The sequence below is a fragment of the Hippoglossus hippoglossus genome, chromosome 6 (assembly GCF_009819705.1).
Source record: "Hippoglossus hippoglossus isolate fHipHip1 chromosome 6, fHipHip1.pri, whole genome shotgun sequence".
In the NCBI taxonomy this organism is placed as follows: Eukaryota; Metazoa; Chordata; class Actinopteri; order Pleuronectiformes; family Pleuronectidae; genus Hippoglossus; species Hippoglossus hippoglossus.
In genome coordinates this window covers 25,385,937-25,406,123 of record NC_047156.1, presented here as the reverse complement: position 1 = coordinate 25,406,123, position 20,187 = coordinate 25,385,937, and the positions used below count along the sequence as shown (strand labels likewise).

Genomic DNA, 20,187 nt, shown 5'->3' with positions numbered 1-20,187 from the left:
ATTGTGCAACGGATTAACGAGTGGATCGTGTCACAAGATACTGAGAAAAAATGGGAACGCTGCAAGAATAATCCTGTTTTTCTCTCTAGCAACAGACAGTATCAAATATCGCCCAATTAGCCATTTTTGTACGTGAGATTAATGCTGGATTTGATTCCAGGAAGGAATTACTGTCTTTGCAAGCAATGCATGTTGTGGCAAGTGCACCTGGAAAGGGGTAATTGTGCATTTTCCAGTTCTGATAAAATCTGCTATGACATTTGAATATTCAGATAAGTTTGCGAAACCCCTTCAGGCATTTGGTGAGCGGTTTCAGGTCATGAGAAGTAAACAAAAGGAGCTGAAAGTTTTAAAGGGATAGTTCACACAAAAACAGTGTTGCAGCCAAATCCAATACAATTGACGTAAATAGACTTCTTACACTTCTAACACTTTAAATGTAAAGAAACAACACAAAAAAAAAATCTACACAAAATGCCTCCATACTGCTCTTGTGGCATAATCTGTAAGCCCTGTCATTCAAATTTGACTAAATGTCTGCTGTGATCCTCCCCCTAGTTACTGCTGCAGTTCACGAGAACTCGTGAGTATCACGAGAACTGCAGTAACTACGATGCTTGGAGGACACAACAGGAGCAGTATGGAGGCATTTCACAACTCCTTTTCTGTTGTTTTTTAAGTTTGAAGAAGTGGTCGACATTTAGTTCAATTGCATTGGATTTGGCTGCACCACTGTTTACCCCTGAAACTCCAAAATTGTTTTGTGGACTCAAACACTTCACCTACCCCTCCATCGGCATAGTGGTGAGTAGACAATGAGGGAATTTTCATTTTTGGGTGAACTATCCCTTTAAGTCATTTCGTGTGACCGACAACATGCAACACAAAATCACTGAGCTGCAAAGCAACGAGTTCAAAGCTACAACAGCCTCCCTCTGCTTGACCCCTATGAACTTTATATACATCCTGAAGTTTGTATCCCTCCCACTCAGCTGTGAGTAGTGTCACCCTTACTACCATCTGATCTCAGACGTCAGAAGAGTTAGTGCGATATGTGTTCAACAATGTAGTATACACCTCCAAGGATGATATACTAAGACCTCCTCCACCTCCTTTTTTCTCAGATTTATTACTGTTAATTGATAATAAACTACACATGCGGAATACGTATTAATTCAAACAAAATGCAACAAGTGACTTATTGGTACTCATGTCAGGCTAGTTCTTCAGAGCTTAATGATATTGCATTTGGTTTGTTCTCTTCTCACGGATTGCCAGAAGAAAAGAAATGACACTATTCCAAAAGAGAAACATTAGACTCTCATTTTGACATGAACCAATGGAGATTTTGAATGAACTAGTTAAGGGACAAAGGGCTTTTTCACAGAAAGCATTTTGAATCGTCACAGCAGAGAAGGCAGTATGACCTATAACATTAAAGAGACTGTTTAATCATTTCAATTATATTTTATTAATACTTCATAATCATAGAAATTAGTCAGGTTACAAAAACAGCTATAAATCTAAAGGCTGCCAGGGAAAGATCAACTTTGGAAATGAGTGGGTAAAGATAAAAATCTAATTCTTATCTAATGATCAGCATATGAGCAGAATTAATTAAATGACTATGTTACCCTTTTACATACCAATGGGATTGCCAATGAACTACTATTCTTCCAATAGGCATTATTGTTCTTAAAGTAAATAGCAGCCGCTTTCATACAGGTGACAGAAGCTTTTTGAAAATGACAGTATCTGCTTTCATTTCTATTTGAATTTGTCAGACCTGCATTTTTTCGGATCACTAGTGAGCTGTCTTCAGGTGCTGCCACAAAGCTGTCTATCAGCTGGCTACCAGCTGGCTACCAGCTCACAGACTTATACAACAAACAAATGCTTAGGAAGGCTACTTCAGTCATGAAAAGCCTAGATCACCCCCTCAGGTCATAGTTTAAACAGTTGACCTCAGGTCGCCGTCTCAAGGGGCCTGTTGTGAGATCCAAGATATACAAGGTTTCCTTCATCCCGGCTGTAAATGGCAGCCGGGATGAAGGTGGTGAATAACAAATAATTATGGATTGTTTGTTGCACAAATTGCTCATTTGCACAGATTGTTGAGATATTGATTTTACTGGTGATATGACTTTTTGTTATACAGTCTCGGACCACTGTGTAAACTGTAACCTGATGTCGACCAATGTGTTTTATGTGTGTCTCTACAAACGTGGCTGTGAAGCAATTTGCCTGAAAGGGACAATAAACTTTGTACAAGAACTTATCAACCCCACTTTGGGATAGTCCTCTACCTTCATGTTGGAACAGTTGATGCTGTTGTGACAGGAAAGCTGTCAAACCTCATCACACAGGTTTACATTGGGTGAAGCTGCGATACAACTATTTCTGACGGTTAGATTTCAACTTCAAAAGACATAAGATATAGTCTTGATCTGAATGTCATGAACTGCATGTGATCCTGAGCCTCTGTGTATTTAGTAGTAGGGGATTTTAGTTTGAAATGTGAAACGTTTTTGTCATGCTGCTAGTTGGCAAGTGTATTGATATGAAAAGTACACATTATACATACACATGTTGTACATATATTGTATGTATGTATTTGTGTATGTGCGCCTGTATGTATGTATGTATGTATGTATGTATGTATGTATGTATGTATGTATGTATGTATGTATGTATGTATGTATGTATGTATGTATGTATGTATAAAGTGAATTTCAGTTAAAAAAAAGAAAATACAAATTGGGACTTACATAATTAATATTCTATAATCTGTTCTAATTACCAACCATCTTAGGTAACTATGTTATCTATAACTATAAACAGATGCATAAAATGAGTTTCGAGTTAAAAATTAAGCCTTCAAAATGTTCTCTCTGGACCGATGTTTTTAGCTCTTACTTAAAACACACGTATAGGAGGACAACATTCCACAAGCTTGCACGCAGTGTGCTTCCTGCCATTCCGTTTATGCCACCAATACAGACACACACACAATGCCTTTAAGCAAGGAACACTGAATGTAAACTTTACTTTTGTTTGCAAGGAAACTCCACAGGGGATCTTTAAGATGCACTTGCTGCCCGTAGGTGTTGTAGGAAGTTCTTGCCAATGGTCTCAATGTTTTTAACTGCCTAATGGACTTGTATTTTCCATTAAGCCAATGCTTATTGTACATTAACAATTGCAATTCATTTGTCTGACCTCCTATTTTCTGTTCCAATCAGGATTTATTATACAACAGCAATTAGTGCCAGCCATAAATCATCTTAAAACACATCAGCAACCTTGAAAGAGAACCTCCTCTTTAGTGAGTAAAGCTTTATGGTATTTCACAAATGGAACTCAGTGGGTGTCTACTCCTCAGGCACATTCTACCTGTACTATAAACTATAGTTTATAAATATATATACTTACTGTTTTGCAGCAACCTGTTGTTCTCATTCAGTTATACACATTCATACTTTTGCCACATACATTTTCCCTGCAAGTCTTATTTCAAATCTTGGCAGACGTCCCTACCCACATTCCTCCTATGGCTATACATCTGTCAAACAGAGCCACAGCAGGAAGAGAACAATGATCCATTAACAGCAGGAAAGGCCAAAGGAAAAGCACTATTTAAAGTACAGAGGAGATGTAATTCAATTCCACCTTGCTTCTACTTCTAAGCCAAAACGAAACATCTTTAAATGGCAGACTGGGACCATGAGCAAACAATAATGTAGGAGCGTTTAGCAAAACGTGTGGGGCATCTTGTGATTCATCAGTTCTGCCTCAGCCTCTGCACACAATGATAATTAATGAAATCAGAGACACTTGAGACACACAAGGTTTCGAGCAAAACAAAATGTTTGCACAAATAACAAAAACAATTTTAGTTAATGAGGCACAAAATGCAAATCAAACAAATCGACAAAAGGATCTTTGTCTAATTTTAAATAAACAATTGTGTTGTTTAATATCACCTGACACGACAAAAGACCAACATTTCATAAGCAATCGAAAGTGACATGCCAATGTCCCTGGGTAAAATAAGACGCCTGCAAATAGTTTTGATACCATCTCTGGCTATAATGTTCAACAATGTCTCACGCCTACACTGACAGAATGAGAATAAAGCTTATTGACCTGTTTTTGTCCACTGTGATGTAGTGACCTGGCTGCTTCAGGTAGAACTAACTGTACTACATCAAACTGAATTACATAAGAAAGCTTGTTACACACACACACTGAGGTCTTGAGGACAAAATTAATCCACATGGTTTTTCCATGTGACCTGACACCCTTAGACAGAACCAACCTGTACTGGCTTGGAGTTATGTGCTTTAGATCAGCAGCAAACAAATGTTTGTGTCAGGGTTAAGGTCAATACATTTTTGCTTCTTTCAGGTTCCAAGAATATCAGGACCCAAAAAAGCACTGCGGTTTCAGTGATGGCAGGTTAAAAGTCTGAAACAACCAAACCAGGAAGGCAACAGTACAAAGGCAGGCAAGTAAATAGTCACAAACATGAATCAGGCAGCTATGCAAACAAAAGGTTTGCAGGGCTTGGCAATGAGCAAAAAGAAAATACAACAACTGGTAGGAGGTGGGAGCGGCCAGCAGGTGGTAAACCCAGCAGAAGGGATAGGCTAGGTCTGAGATAACATGGGTTTATGACATTGAAAACATTGGATTTGCACATTTGGTACAAACACTAAAAGGGATGTGCCAACCATGACAGCTTCAAGTTGCATCAAAAGACCAGTTTATATGTTTACATTTCATGGCTTCTGTGACACCTCCATGGCATGGGAAAAAAGCACCCAACCTTACGCTGACACCAGCTGGTTTTACCCCTGCTAAGTTTGTTTAAAGGATGATTTAGGGACTAAGCCCTCATGTCAAACAAACATCACACTGTAAATAAAATGAATAAGCTGACAAAAGTTGACAGGCTGGAAAACCATAACATAATTAGCGAAAAGAGAGACAAAGTAATGGCCAATTTGGTTTGGACAGTATCCCATGCAGAAAGGATTCCATCATCTTGAAACTCAGCCGAAATAAACTAGGGAGCGCAATGGCTAAGAAGGCCTGGTCTATTTTGTGAGATTAATCTCTCCCACACTAGATATACCTAGAGTGTGTGCAGTCTAAAACATAACACATTACAAGTATGGCTCCACAAGATCAGACATTTGTCTGCAATCAATTCCAGTGTTCAACAGGGATTTCACACAGAAGAAACAAAACTGCTGACTCCTTAGTCTCTCAGTATTGATTTGATTTGAACTTTCTCCAAACGTGTCAAGCACCATGTTGTCAACTGCAATACCACCAGATCAGCTGTGTGTTGGTTGTCTGTTGTTCACATTGGCAGTGTGTTCCCTGGTGGCGGCATTCTGGTTTACCTACTGCATTTCTTTCAAAACAATCGGATATGTATTAAACTAAATGGCAGGACTCTACGGTATGAAGACGTGCATCTTCCAGTCTTTCGATAACAATCAAAGCCCCTTTAGAAGAAATGAATGGATTAAGAAAGTGAAACGCTGGAGTGCTTTTACTTTGAAACGGGTTCGGGAAGTGTTTGTTTGTGACATTGACAGATAAACTATGTAGTTGACTGCAGAATAAACAGAGAAAATTATCTTTCACCTGAGATTTATTTGAGTCTATCTGATGAATTTATGTCACAAACATAAATGGTTGCAACACTTTCTGTATGCGTTTCAAAATAAAAGCACTCCAGCATTTCTGTTGACGGAATCTATTCTTTTGTTTAAAAAGTTATTTTTATTGTGAAATATTTGCAGGAGCCGAAGATGCATTGATATTAATGTGAATATTGTGCATAGAATACATAAAGTTGCATCAATGCCTTTCTATGTGTATATTTATGCTCGTACATTCAGCCTTTCACAGAAATAGCTAAATAATAAATATGACCCTCCTAAGTGGGTTTTTTGGAAGATATCAGGGTGGTAGATCTCAGCTTATGTTTGGAATTTAAAAGTGATCTTGGGCTCGAAAAAGGTTGCTGACCACTGGTTTAGAGGGATCTTCTGCAGAAAAACAATGTTTTCATTAGAGTATAATCATCTGTAACTATGAATTGTTGGGTTTTCCTTATCTTCTTATCTTCATCAGGAGCAGGGCCACTTCCACAGTGTCTGCCAGGAGGGCCATTCATGATTTAATGTTACCTGGAGGGGACCAGTGAGGTTTGCTTATTCAGTTGGTTCCAAAATGCAACTTCACCACTAGATGCTACAAACTCCAACACAGTGGACCTTTACGTTGATGCTAATGCTGATTCACATGAATGGGTTAAAGATGAGATTGGACTGAAAGTGAAACAAATTATAGAGGCAGTGTGACTGCGTACAAGGACGATGGAAAGACAGAAGTGAATTTCAGATTCTGACAACTGAGGCAGAAATATAACCACCTGATGCACTGTTAAAAGTTAGCATTCATTCAAGCAACAAGAAAGCTACATCCAACATCAGTACTATTGCATTCAGTGTTTTGGAGCCAGAAAAACAGATAAAGAGAGAAGAAGATACCCTCAACACAGCCTGGACACTGTTGTTTTATCATTAGGTTATATTTAAATACTTCAAGGGAGAAACATTCAAGTTGTTGCTATAAGCTGTTGAGCTTTGCGCTAAATGCATTTATTGACTTATGGTTTTCCGCAGAATGATCCGGCAAATTCAACAATAATTATACCAGGAAGAAGGAAGCCTTTTCTGCATCTGCACTGTAAAATAAAATCAGGCAACTGAAAATCAGGCAACTGGAAACATCAGCGGGGCAAATTATCTCCCATAAAATGTCTCCTTCCTTCCTTTTGCCATTAAAACCAACGAGCTTCAAGCAATGAAAGTATTTCTGGGCAGTGAATGAGCTGCATTGAGGGTTTTGTGGAAGCAATATTTAAGTGAATCGTACATATGAAACATGTGACTTGATACTGAGGAATTACAGTAAATGCTGTTGCATGGTTTGTCTGGGAAGCAGAGCAGCTTGCGTGTGTGTGTGTGTGCGTGTGTGAGGATCTTACAGGCATTTCCAAGTTGTTTTCATGTTGTTAAAACCTGTTTCAGGCTTTTGCAAATTTCTTTGGCTGTTAAAACGTGTCTCCAATCAATTTCATCACACCAGATGTTAAGTCCACTTGTGAAAGTCACATTCCTACAGTGGAGAAACAATTTGATGTAGAATCCCATGGTTTGGAGGATGACTACTTCATGCAAAACGTTTGCATGAAGGCTTCCTCTTATTGTCATTTGTTATGTTGGAGCTGCTCGGAGTACCACAAGGCTTGTGGCTTGGTGGCGTCAAGGTATGAAGGCTTAACTGGGTGCTGCTGATAAAAATCAATGTGTTCTTAGCTGTCATACCATTTACGCATTGGGATCAGAGTGTGAGTTTTGTGTTCTCTGTGCATTTGTCAATCCTAACATTCAAAAAATGCAGTCAGTCTAAATGATGGATATTTCATTGGCTGCAGATTAAATAAAAAAAGGTTTGCTTACAGTGCATAGAGAGATTGTTCTAGTCTGAAATGTAGCCGCCTACAAGAGGCACATTATGCAAGGAAAGCTTTTGTAAGTAATGCACTAGTTCATGATTAAAATATTATAAAAATGTATTTCCTAGTGGGTAAAAAATCTTCACCTGCTTTAGTATAATACTCTTCCACAGAAACATAGATAACACACTAAGATCCAATCAAAATGCAAAATGGAACTGTGATTCCAATCTTATCGTGAGCTGTCTCACTGCAACAAAGAAATTGATGGGAAAACCTCTTGGTTAAATAACACCCATGCAAAAACAAACAGATCTTGTTTCTACAAGTTCCAGAAATGCTTGTGGACTCCCAATACACAGCTTGGGCCAAACATATCAATAAACAGCAGAATTCAGTGAGAAAAGGGAGCTCAAGATCAAGAGTTCAACTCACTCATTTGAATGTTTCCCCTGACACTATCTTAGCAACGATGTGAGGCCTAGGCTGAACTGAGAGGGAAGGAGTATATTTGCCATGCTGAAAACGTTTCCTCATGGGTTTTTAAAATCCTGAAAACAACATTGCCGCTGTGTCCAAAACATCGGAAATCAACCACTTTCATTCCCTCAACAGCAGAGGCAGCTGGTGTCAGACCAGAATGAGCAGGGGGGTGTTACACCCCTCCAAATTGAAGCCCTTGTCTTTGTCAGGTGCATTAAGGGTCTCTATGCCTGCGAGCCTTCCTCTCCCTCATCTCATTTTTCACCGTCACTTTGAACCCGAGGCATCATTAGCTGAACAGGCTCTTCAGACCGCCGGCCTCGTGGCCCTCTTAACCACATAATCTCATAAAAGCGGAACACAGGACCTTGCATGACATGAGCCTGCCATAGCAACATGCTGCTTGTCAGAGAAATGGATATTTGATCCATTTGCCCTGAACAGTGTTTTGAGTTTTGCCATGTGATGTAAGTTCCCATGTTTCATAATGAGGATTAAAACAGGGGATGATAATGGCTGTGCAAAGAAAATACCAGGCTGCTGTTGCTATCCAGATGTTCTAGAGCTCATCCAGGCTAAGGTTAATCAAGGGTTTTAAATTAATGTTTCATGCAAAAGCTTTGTTTTGATCCTTTGGTAAGGTTTTTCTTTTTATGGGTGCTGTTTCTGTTTCTGTGTTACGACTTTGCTTTGTGTATTTGAAGATTGCAATTTAGTATTAAACATTCCCACTGTCATCATATCCCCCTTAAATCACTAAATGTTTACATTATTTGATGTTTAGGACATTGTTTGCATCACTCTGTACATTTTACATAGTGCTAACATTTCCCATTACTGCACACTGTTTACGACTAGTATTTCCAGGGAACAGGTTACCAGGTTGGACCTTTCATTCGCATGTCAATATTTAACATCTCCATGAACAGACTACAAACAGAGCCTTCAATATTCAAGAGGCTATTTTTGCCTCATAAAAAAAGATAGAGATAAGACAACAAAGAAAGAAGTATTCCTTATCAAAAGGACTTTTGACATTACTAAGAACAAGACTGCAGTTAACATCAAACGCATCGCCTTGAAATATAATGTGCCTATTAAAATATGACCTGTTAACTGTATTTTCAGACAATCGAATGGTACAACAAAGAGGCTAAAATAGCAAAGGCCTTGGCACTGGACGTCCACCCGATCTCCGAGCGACTAGAGCTCACTTATTTCATGTGTAAATCAAATTAGTATCTAACATTCAGTCTGCTGCAGCTTCTGTCTGCAGAGGTTCACTTACAGTTGCTGGCACTAACAAATCAGACTTCACGGTAATAGAGAGGAGCCAGACAATTACACCGACATGTATAGAATGTCTATGCAGGGGGGCCCTTGTCTGACGAGTCTGTTGCAATCTTTGGTCTTGGTGCAACTATTTGGGTGGGTAGTAGTATCTAAAAGGTTTGCAGAATATTTCAGACAAACTGTGATTCCTAAACTCTACCACTTTTTATATTAATGACCCTGAGTTGACTTTTTTGACAGTAGACGTATTGAACTGTGTCCCAGTAGTATTCCACGGCAGTTCCCCAGCACTTGGGAACCGGTTCCAGATTTTCGACCTATTAATCCGTCTGAATCATATGACTCAGAGCTTGTTAATTCCTTTCCAGTGTATTTTTCTGACACTTGTGCAAAGCAGCGATATAAAACTTGCGTCAAGAAGTTGAGTCATGGTCCAGAGGAGGAATCGGTCCAAAGCGTGTCTTCATTTCATAAAGAAAGATGACAAAAGCTTCGTTAGTGAATTGGCGAAACACCAGAAATATGCTGAAACCTCTTTCTACATTATAAGGGCTTAAATTCCAGGACTGCCATGTGTTTGATGTTATACACACGAGTGCCACAGCTTCAACCAAGCAAGGGGTTCCCCACCAAGGGTAAATGTTAAAATAACATTAGCACCATGCTGGCAGGCTTGGCAGATTATTTGTCTTTGACTAAGAAAACCTAAATAAAAACAGCAGTTAAACAGTCTAGCTTTTGCACAGAAGAGCCACATGCATATTTGTTTTCCTTCACTGTGTGCAGATTCATGGATTGTGAAACTGTTGTGTTGACACTAAAAAATCCATGTAGCCTCAATTGTGATAAGGAATAATCCATGAAGAACTAGACCAATAAACAGTATGGATAATTGTATAGGTATGAATACCATCCCGTGTGATAAAGGTCTAACTCACAGCATGGATCTCAGTGGGATAAGTATGACAATATTTTGCTCTAGCAGTCTCTAGCAAATGGCCTGACGTGACTAAATTAATTTTATTTAGAGCACAAAGAGTGAATTTGATGACGTTGATAAAGTAGAACTGTTTTGAACTTGGATCTGCCTGATACCTGATCCACTTAGTAAGGTCAGCGTCTGGCCACGTCTGATCTGATCAAGCCTGAGATTGGATCGGTGCATCCCTGCTTGTAAAGGATTAAAAGGGCAGTTGAGCAAAAAGTGAAGAAATAAAATGAAAAAAAAATAGCAGAGCGAGAAATAAATCACTACCTTAGAGGATGCATGTGCGTCATGGTGACATCACGCAGAAAGCTGGACTCTGCTGATGACCTCTGAGTAAAGCAACACAGGTCTGAGAAAATCACCAACAGCTGAACAGATAGAGGCCGAGATCCCGTAGGCTGAGATTAATTAAACCACTTAATAGCGCTGGTGCTCACAACAAGCAAGCTGCCACAGCTATCATTATAGCTGACGATACATTTGAGCAAGCGGGAAATGGTTCAGTTCATATAACGTAAAAAACACTTTGTCGTGTTTGTGAATAAGCATATGTTGCATGGAAAACTGGCATAGAAATCTCTAATGAGATCAGACCTCACAATGGCTTTTGGTAGAAATCACAGAGAACACCCACTGTGTTCAAAAAAGGCATTGAAAGATAAGTGCGAACCAAATGTTGCAGCCTCTCAACCAAATATTATCAAAGTGTCAGCAAGCCGGAAAGGATTAGAGGTTTTTAAAGTTGAAAACATAATAATAAAAGTGAAGCTAAAGAAACATTGGGAACTGAGAGTAAAAACAATCCCGGGGAACTATTTTCGGGGACGTACATGAGATTCTTATTTCAAACTTGGAGCAAGGCAAGTGTCCTTTGGCTCAACGAGATCTTGTTATCCCATATTCCCTGAGAAGAATTTCCCCAGACATGTTGTTTGAGATGGAGCGGTGGTTACTGTCTGTGAGACCCAGCGTGTGATCAAAGAATTACTGTTATGTCGATTTGTCAAACTACTTGAGTTTGACAAACTGACATTTATTATTCGCTGTGAAAATATGTGTCTCCGTCTTCCCACACGTGGGGATCCATGCCTAAAATTTATGAAAGGACCAAACTGCCTGTTCAGAGGACTTTTTAACTTGAACTACCGATGCTTCCACCTCAATCAAGTCATAATGCTGGTGTCCCACAGGCAATCTAATCTTACTACTAAGAGCAAATTTGAAAGTGGGAGGAGAACGATAAAATGCACTTGGTGACTCTCTTGTTTCCTTTGAAAAGGAAAAGCACCATTTTATGATCCCCTTATGGTCAGGCCTACAGTAGCTTTCCTTACTATGTCAACAAGAAGTTGTGAAGATGGATCTGGTTTGTATGCACTAACTGCAGGAGGGGGATTTGGACGAGACATCAAGGAAGGGCATTGTGAAACTGCTTTCTTTTTTTTCTTTTTTTTTCTTTACCAGAATCTGTCATAGATATAATTTAGTTTTTACCCCTACGGGGCTCAGCTTCATCACTAACTTGTTTTACTACTTATACATTAAATTGCAAAAAAGGTACAGAAATAAAAATAAACCTTGAAGTTTTCATTTATCCCTTATTTGCAGTTTGATGCAGACAAAAAAGTGTCTGTAGTACAGTTTTGAAAACATTCCGGTCCTGACCACTGATATTGCATGCTTGATTTAATTTGCACTCTTCTGTATTTATTCTTTCATCAAACAATTTCTGTTTTTAATCACAACATTTCCAATTATGGCTGCTTGAACTTTGGCTTTTTGTTAAATAAAGAAGAAAGGCTTCGGAGAAAAATAATTTTTTAATAATTAGTGTTGGAGAGAACCAAGTTAGCATCAGGGTTAAAATCCTAGTCAATAAAAAAGAGTCCTTGTTGCTATAGTTTAGAAAAAAACATGTAAAAGTCACAAGACCAGTCCGATGCCAAAATTGACAAAAATGCATCTAACCGACCCTGAATCTACATGCAGCAGTTTCAGTTGCACATGACAAAAACCCAATATACCTCAATGATGTTTGCTGAGCAGCAGAGATGACTAACCGTTTCTAATGTTTTGCATCAAGTGTCCTCCTTAGCATCTCATCGTGGCGCGAGGGAGAGTGGCACATGTGGAAACTGCAATTTCCTAGCAAGCAGATGCACTAATTGGCATGAAGATTTCTATGAACACGATTCAAATCAAACACATCCAAATGCCCTCCAGCAGCGACTGCTCCGCCTGATGTACCCTGGGATTGCTTAGCAGGGGGGAATATTCACTTAGGGGATGACTTGGTGTTTGCGAAAATATCCAGAGGTCCTACATGGGTATGGGACCTCGAGCCTCTGAGGTTTAGGTGAGTTTAAGGCAACATGCCAATTACAAAAACCTGCGGCATGGAAAAGAGCCTGAACACACGGGGTGATGAGTGTGCTAATTCAATTAGATGTTTTATCGCAGGAAAATGGAGATGATAATCCACCAATCACACCACAATTTGTTTCAGATTTCATCATGTTCACCAGATGATGGGCCTTTGCTTGTTGTGGGATGGCAAACTACTGATGTGAAAATTAAACCACCACCGCTTACTGCATCCATCCGCCTTCATACAGCCAATGAAACACCACATACAAACCACAGCATAGCAATGAATCATTGAACTACATTTAAAGTGACTCTAGATGCTGTTTGATGTTTTGATGTTCTCAAGCAGAGACAGGAAAAAAAAAAAGTAATATGTTCATATTAGGCGCAGTGGATCCAGAGCTGGTTCACACTATGCAATTATGTCTCTTGGCCAAAGCAGAAACCACAGAATACAATCTTCTCACATGCATTCGGTTGTCGTGCCACTTGAGAATGCCGTAGAGGAGAATATTTAAATTGGCCCTTGATGCACCTGTGAAGTGGCTGCCAGGTCTGACATTAGTGTCTCATCGCTCTCGGGGACTCAGACCCTGAGGAGAGAGGAGGGGAAAAAAACTGTATAGAGATCAGGTAGGTGCAGTAAATTGGACCAGATTTTTTGTCAAATATGAGTTACAAAACTGCAGTGAATTATTGTCTTTTGTACAACAGAGAGAAATCAACTCAGACTAAGGGAGAGTCTGCGTTAGCCAGGGCAGCGACCAACAATAATATAATATAAAAAATCTGTTGATTCTTTTTTACAATTAATTGAGTAATTATTTAATCTACAAAAATATATTGAAATATCTAATAACACATGAATAAGACTGCACAGTGACTATCAGACCTACAATCCAAAACCAATAGATGTCTAATTTGCAATGAAACAAAACAATTGTTCTTTTTTTTTCCAGGGGCGTAACCACAGGTGGAGCCGAGGGGCAATGGAATCTGATCGCCCCTGAGGTCCCCTTGTCATGTCAGTGGTCAGAGGTCTAAACAATAGCAATTTGTAGAGATTTTTATTGTCTAACATTTTTGAAGTACACAATGTGCCTCAACTAGGAACAATTTGAAAACACATCATTGATGTGTGGCTTTGCTCTAACGCTATAGAGCTAACATTAAACAAGGAATGACTTTCACCTACTGAATCAGTGCATGGAGGCTGGACATTGAATTGACTCCTCTGTGTCAACTGACGCCCCTTTATGTAGAAAAATAAAATAGAAAAATAGATCTGCCACTGTTTTTGCCCGGCCACACGTAGAGCATAAAGTCTTATCTAGAGAATCAAACATGGTGTTAGAAATTTGATATCACATTTTATAGATGATCGTATACTTCAGGCAAGAGAGAACAAGAAGTCTCCATGTGAAGTGCTGGTAACTGACTCTGACAAATGTATCACTGTGGCTTCTGGTTCACACTTCCTGCCAGCCCACAGAACAGACCCATCAGCCAGGCACTGGTTGTGTGCCACATCCATGTGACAGTGATTTCCCCACTAATAGTTATCATTCACATGACACCCACCAACTGTTTCTGTGGAACAGAGATAAGGCCAAACCTAGGTGTAATAAATCTTTAAACCAATCCGACAGATCATTTCAGTCTCGCACGTCAGGTTGAAAGGGACCTGCAGGAATTCCGAACTGACAGACCTCAGTGTTTAGTAATTGATAGTACAGACATCCATAAACAGTGTTTTAAAAACAGATACTCGGCTGTGTTTTCTTTCTTCTGGATGGCTTTATGGCTATTTTCTAAAACCTCTGCGACTCCATACAAAGGCAAACACACACGCTTAGCCTCAACAGACACATTTCGAGGGATGTTTCCAAGATGAGGTCTTGGTGGTCTTATATTTCAAACATCACAGAAATCAACTGCAGCTAAAACACCAAGAGGGAGTCCAGAGAGGGAAATGTGCAGCGTGCAGATTTCCTGCAAAATAGGCTCAGTCAAAGTGACGCCTCCTTGGAGCAGGGTTAAAGTTAGACTGGGCACGTATTCGATGGATCTGTGACAGCACACTGAATGTCTTGTTGCTGCAGAGATAAACTGGAAAGATCTCATCTGTCCAGTTTGCACCTTAAGGCAGGATGGTGCAAATGAGGCAGGATTCCGAAGCAGCATCAAACCTCGGCTTTGTGTGCAAAGGAGGCTTTTCCACAACGCTGTTGAACTGCGCAGGCTTTGTCATGGGTAACACAGCTGCTGGCTATTTTCTCTTTTTCATTAGAGACAAGACCTTCAAAAAAATGTTAATTCTTGATAAACAATTCTACTGTTGGAAGAATTATTTTGCTCGAGACCTAGAACTTAACGTAGATCTGAACTTAGACCTCCACAACATCTAGTATATTATATACTGATAAGAAGCTGCTCTATTTATACCCAAAGACCATTAGGTATTCAAATTCTGCCTGCCCAGAATGCATGAAAACAAATCGCTTAACTCAAGCAAATTGATTGTAGTTTGACCAATAACATGTGACTCTGGGAGGTCAATTTGACTGAACCTCTTTGACCCAAGCAACCTTTGGCGAGTCGATCATCACACAATGATCAGATGCTTAATTCTCCCTGTAAACATGCATTGATCAAACCCCCATAACTTATTCCAAGAATCTAAATGACAGGATTTGCAAAGTTTTTGTAGGTCGAGGTGAAACAGAGAAATGTGTATAAAATGATTTAAAAGACATCTGTTTGTCATTTAAATGCATGTTGAAGCCATTAAAAAAGCGTCTCTGATCCAAAATGCACATTAAGACACATCAAGGACATGTGATTTTATAAGCAGGTAAGCAGACACAATAATGTGACAGTGATGGATCTCATTGAGCACAAAGTGGTTAACTGGAGGGAAGACGTGCAGTCGGGCCTAAGCTGAAATTGAAACATGAGTTATAAGCACATGTGCTGATTCACAGCACGGACAAATACGCATTCACCACTGATGCAAACTGAAATATCTGTTGACAATCAGAGAACATTAGTAAGTGTTAGATTTTTACTGGCTCGGGCACTTGGCACTAATAAGGTAACATAAATCCCCTCTTAGAGCCGACGTTCACAGATCAGAGAGATAATATTAATTGGGAGGACGCAAAGCAAATTGAACAATGTTCTAATGTGATTTTTAAGTCAGGAGATCCACTTCACATTAACTAATTATTTGATTCAAAGCAGCAACGCTAACCTTGCCCTGCTCTGGGGTGAACGTGTCCAACACAGGAGCATACATAGTAGCCCTGATTTCAAGTTTTGTGTTTCCCTTCCTGCCGTTAATATAATCTCATTCTTACACAATCAAAACCATTCATCAACCTGTGACTCACTTGATTAGATTATATTACATTTGTTCTGACACATCAACACCCTGCTTGCCACAAACACCTACTTCCTTTATGATTCCCAGAACATGTGACAACATTTTTCTGATGATGTCGAGCGGTCTGTTGTCTCTTTTAATGCTTGTCCTTCTGGCCGGCTCCGGCCAACCTGCTCGTTTCAAAAACCTCGGACAACGAATATAATTCTGGGAAATCAACAAGGTAATGATGTAGTTCACTGGGGCTACTTAGGAAGTTCGAAGGTCCCCAGGGGACCACATGCCAGAGCATTACAGAAGAAGCAAACTGAGCCGCCATTATGCCAGCAGTCGGCCTGTGGATTTACTGCCTATGTTACAGTAGTAACATGTGTGCATCTAAATCATCCCGGTTCAGCTTCACTTCACCTGCCTAGTGCTCCTTCCGTTGGATGGAAATGTGTAACCTGGGCAAATAGCTCGGCCAGTCAACAACCAGGGGTGTCTGCCCATCTGTGTCTGTTCCACAAAGCAAACTGACGCTCTGTGATGACTCTCTCACAGAGTCAGGCAGCTGTTTTCTCCTACACTGTGCAGGAATCAGAAAACTAGCGCTCCCTGCTGGTGCCAAATGATCTGTGGAGGTGTCAAGGTCTGGACGTGCTCACTTTCTCCCTCGCTCACACCCATTGTCATTCACAATGTGTATTTTAACTGGTTTAAAACGTATTGCAAATACCAAAGATATATCATACTTTTATTATAAAATCTACCATTTTAACCTCAAAGGAAGTATGAGGGGACTAAACACGGAGCAGTGCATCCTTGAAGAAGACGACTCTTTCTCCAGTCTACTTCCCTGAAAACTGGGACAAATCCTTGACGTATTTTCTACATGTGATTATGTGACAGTGAAAAGCGCTGGGGGCCGTGGCCATGAAAGTAAATAAAAGATGAAAGGTGTCAGTTAATGCAGCCAAGGCACTCAGCCTAACTTACTGTATAGGTTCATTAAAAAAGCATAAAGGAAACTGCTCAGAAAAAGATTAACGGCTGCACGGATGCAGAAAGGCCCACCCTCGCTCCAGAAAACTTCAAAGACGTATTCCCAGATGCACGATCACACACACATGCACACACACACACTGCTATGGCAGCATTAATATGTTTCACATCCTTTCATTTTATCCTATCTGATAATAATTGAAAGGAGAGAGAAACAAACAGTGATTAGTCAAACCCCTGATATGCGCAGGGTTCAGTTAGACAGCCCCAGGCGTAGTGCAGGTTAAACCTGTCTAAATTTGGTCAACACACCTTCTTAATATGTGATCAACACACACGTACACACATTACATCTTGGTAAGTCAGCTTCCACATCACAGATTGAGATTCACGTTTTTAAAAGAAATGAAAAATGGTAATGTTTTGGATTACAGAGACGTTATTATTATTATTCATTTATTCTGGTTAATAGCAGTCAGTGATCACCTGTGCAACTGATGGAGGATAGAACCTTCACGTATAAAGACTAACTTCAGCACAGTGATTGAGATGAGGCCGGCTGCTCTGAAGCAGAAGTGTGTGAAGTTTCTTTGACCTCACAAATTAAAATACATAAAGCCCATCTTCCCCATGATGCTACCGGCCATGCTGTCACTACATTATTACACAAGTACTCAGGGCTCATGGGTCGAACCACACCCATCTTCAAAGTCGGCCTCCATTATGAATTAAAAGCTTTAGCAAAATGTCAACACACATATACACACACACACCTAAAAAAGGGCAGACACCTGCCAGAGTTCTCAAAACCATCTCTGTCTTCTACACTGGATGTCTGCAGGAGCAATTTCACCATAATGACACACACACACACACTTTATTTCCCTCTCTCTATCTTTTCTCTCACACACCTACACACCCAGACAAAGTGGAGATACTTCCAGCCCCGCTGTTGCCGCTGGTAATGACAGGGACCTTTTAGGGACCTTTTACTCGTCCGTTTGTGCATTTCAGGTCAGCCAAGTCACAGGCCACAGATTATGGTGTCAGACAACACAGAGAGAGCCTAAGCCGAGCCCGCAGCGAGCACTCAGAAGACAGCGGCCGCTCTCGGCGCAGAGCAGGCGGATGACAGAGGTGGGAGGTGGTGCCTGGCCCGCTGGGCCGGTGGTTGTATCCTCAGGATGGATCACTGTCCCGTGTCAGGGCGCAATCACACAGAACAGGGCCACGGACCTCACTCTCAACACCGGCTCCTTTCACATCTCAGTAATATGTGTCAACAGGTGGATAAATGATGAGGCGAAATGCAGCTCCACGCGTGGGGAAATCTCTCCATGCGTTTCCCCTCAAATTAGAAACAGACGCAACTGTTCACCCTCTCCGGCTTTTTGAGAACTATAGGACGAGTTTAGTGCGAGTTCCCCCCCACAAGCCTCCCTGCTTACACCTGCAAACATTTACCAAAGGAGAAAGTGTGCCAGCTCCGCGAGGCGCAGACACGGTGGAGTGGCGGACTGACGGCGCTGATAAAAAACCCATTGACCAGGAAGGCACCGGGAGGCTGAGCTATACGGACAGAGGCAGACGTGGATGTGGAGCACGCTGTCCAAACTCCGGACAGGTGGAAACAAATCACGTTGTGCCTGTTTATAAAAGTCCATTGACGAAATAGGGATTGAAGATAAAAAAACGTGTCGAGTCTTTCTGGTTAAATTTGACGAGTCGCGCGGCGGCAGCAGCAGCAGCAGCAACGTGTCCCGCGTCCCCGAGTCACGGCGCAGCGCACACACTTTGTTTCTTCAAGAAGAAAAATATTTTTTTTAAAAAGAGCCACAAAACAATCACTTACTTTTGACTTCTTCATATGGAACGACAGGAGTAAATCCAGTGTGTGCGAAAGCCTATTTTATTTTACTTCTACGAGGGGGAAAGGGGCTGTCATCATCTTGTGTGCACATATCCAATGCCTAAGTCAGTAGTATCCAAGCAGAGGAGGCGGAAAAAAAAAAGAGCCCGAGCGACGAAGAACGGTGAGAATTGGGAATCGAGCTATGAACTTTTGCGGACGGTCGGCTTATGACGTGTGGCATCTAGCCCATCTATCTACAACATAAATCCAGACACTGAGGGCTCGCGTCGGCGGAGAGGGACAGCGCGCAGAGGGAGGGAGTTAAGCCTTGTTTTAATGATGCGTAAAAAGCAGTGAAAGAGCCGCCCTCTGACGACGCGCAGGGGTTCGCCTCAGCACCGCGGCCGTCTGCCTGCCCGCAGAAAGCCCGCGCTCTCTGACACGCACTGCGCCTTGCTCAATACCTAGTTTGATACACTGGTGCTTTCATTAACCCGTTAACACCAGACGTTTCCCGCTGGGGGCTCCCATTGTTAATCATCAGAATACATCCAATATGAATACAAAATAATAAGTTACTTTTTCACGGTATAATAGGGACATTTATACAAATAATATACATTTGATGTATAAAATGACACCTTTTTTATTCTTGAATCTTCAAAGCAACATTCTCTCTCTCTCTCTCTCTCTCTCTCTCTCTCTCTCTCTCTCTCTCTCTCTCTCTCTCACTCACTCACACACACGCACACATTCTAACACACACTCGTAGGATGCCCAGTTCCTGGCACGCTCATCTTTCTTTCATGAATAGCACGTGTTTTATAGCACAACATGGTTCTATTAGAAAGGAAGCATGTTCTTTTCACATTAATAAAACATAATCACTTACTTCATCGTGTTATAATAGGGACATATATGCAAATATTATATATTTGATATATTGATGATGACACAAATGACACATTTTTATTCTTGTATCTTCAAAGCAACATTCTCTCTCGCTCTCTCTCTCTCTCACACACACACACAAACACAAACATATACACTCAGTTATGTCTCTATGACTTCAGAGGACATTGCATTGACTTCCTGGAGACTTATTCTAACTTGACTTATTCTGCCTAACCCTTACTCTGACCTTAACTCCAAGCTGAACTTGAAATCTAGATCTAACCTTATAATTTGTCTTCACCTGGACCACACACACACACAAACACACACACACATCTTTTTTGCATGAATAGCACGTGTTTAATAGCACAGCATTGTTACAAAGGTTGTAACATTGTTTC

The 20,187-nt window shown here is 40.6% G+C and overlaps 1 protein-coding gene across 3 annotated transcripts in view; it reads right to left on the bottom strand.

Moving 5' to 3' along the window:
* kitlga (kit ligand a) overlaps window positions 1–19,284 on the bottom strand; it is a 28,079-nt gene extending 8,795 nt beyond the window's left edge. For 2 of the 3 annotated variants that reach the window (XM_034588639.1, XM_034588641.1), the window contains exon 1: window positions 18,893–19,281. In XM_034588639.1, the coding sequence (XP_034444530.1) occupies window positions 18,893–18,907 (15 nt within the window). In that variant the 5' untranslated portion in view covers window positions 18,908–19,281. Of the gene's footprint in view, window positions 1–18,892 lie in introns of all 3 variants that reach the window. The other variant, XR_004614172.1, reaches the window with a different exon arrangement.
* Window positions 19,285–20,187: the final 903 nt, after the last annotated feature.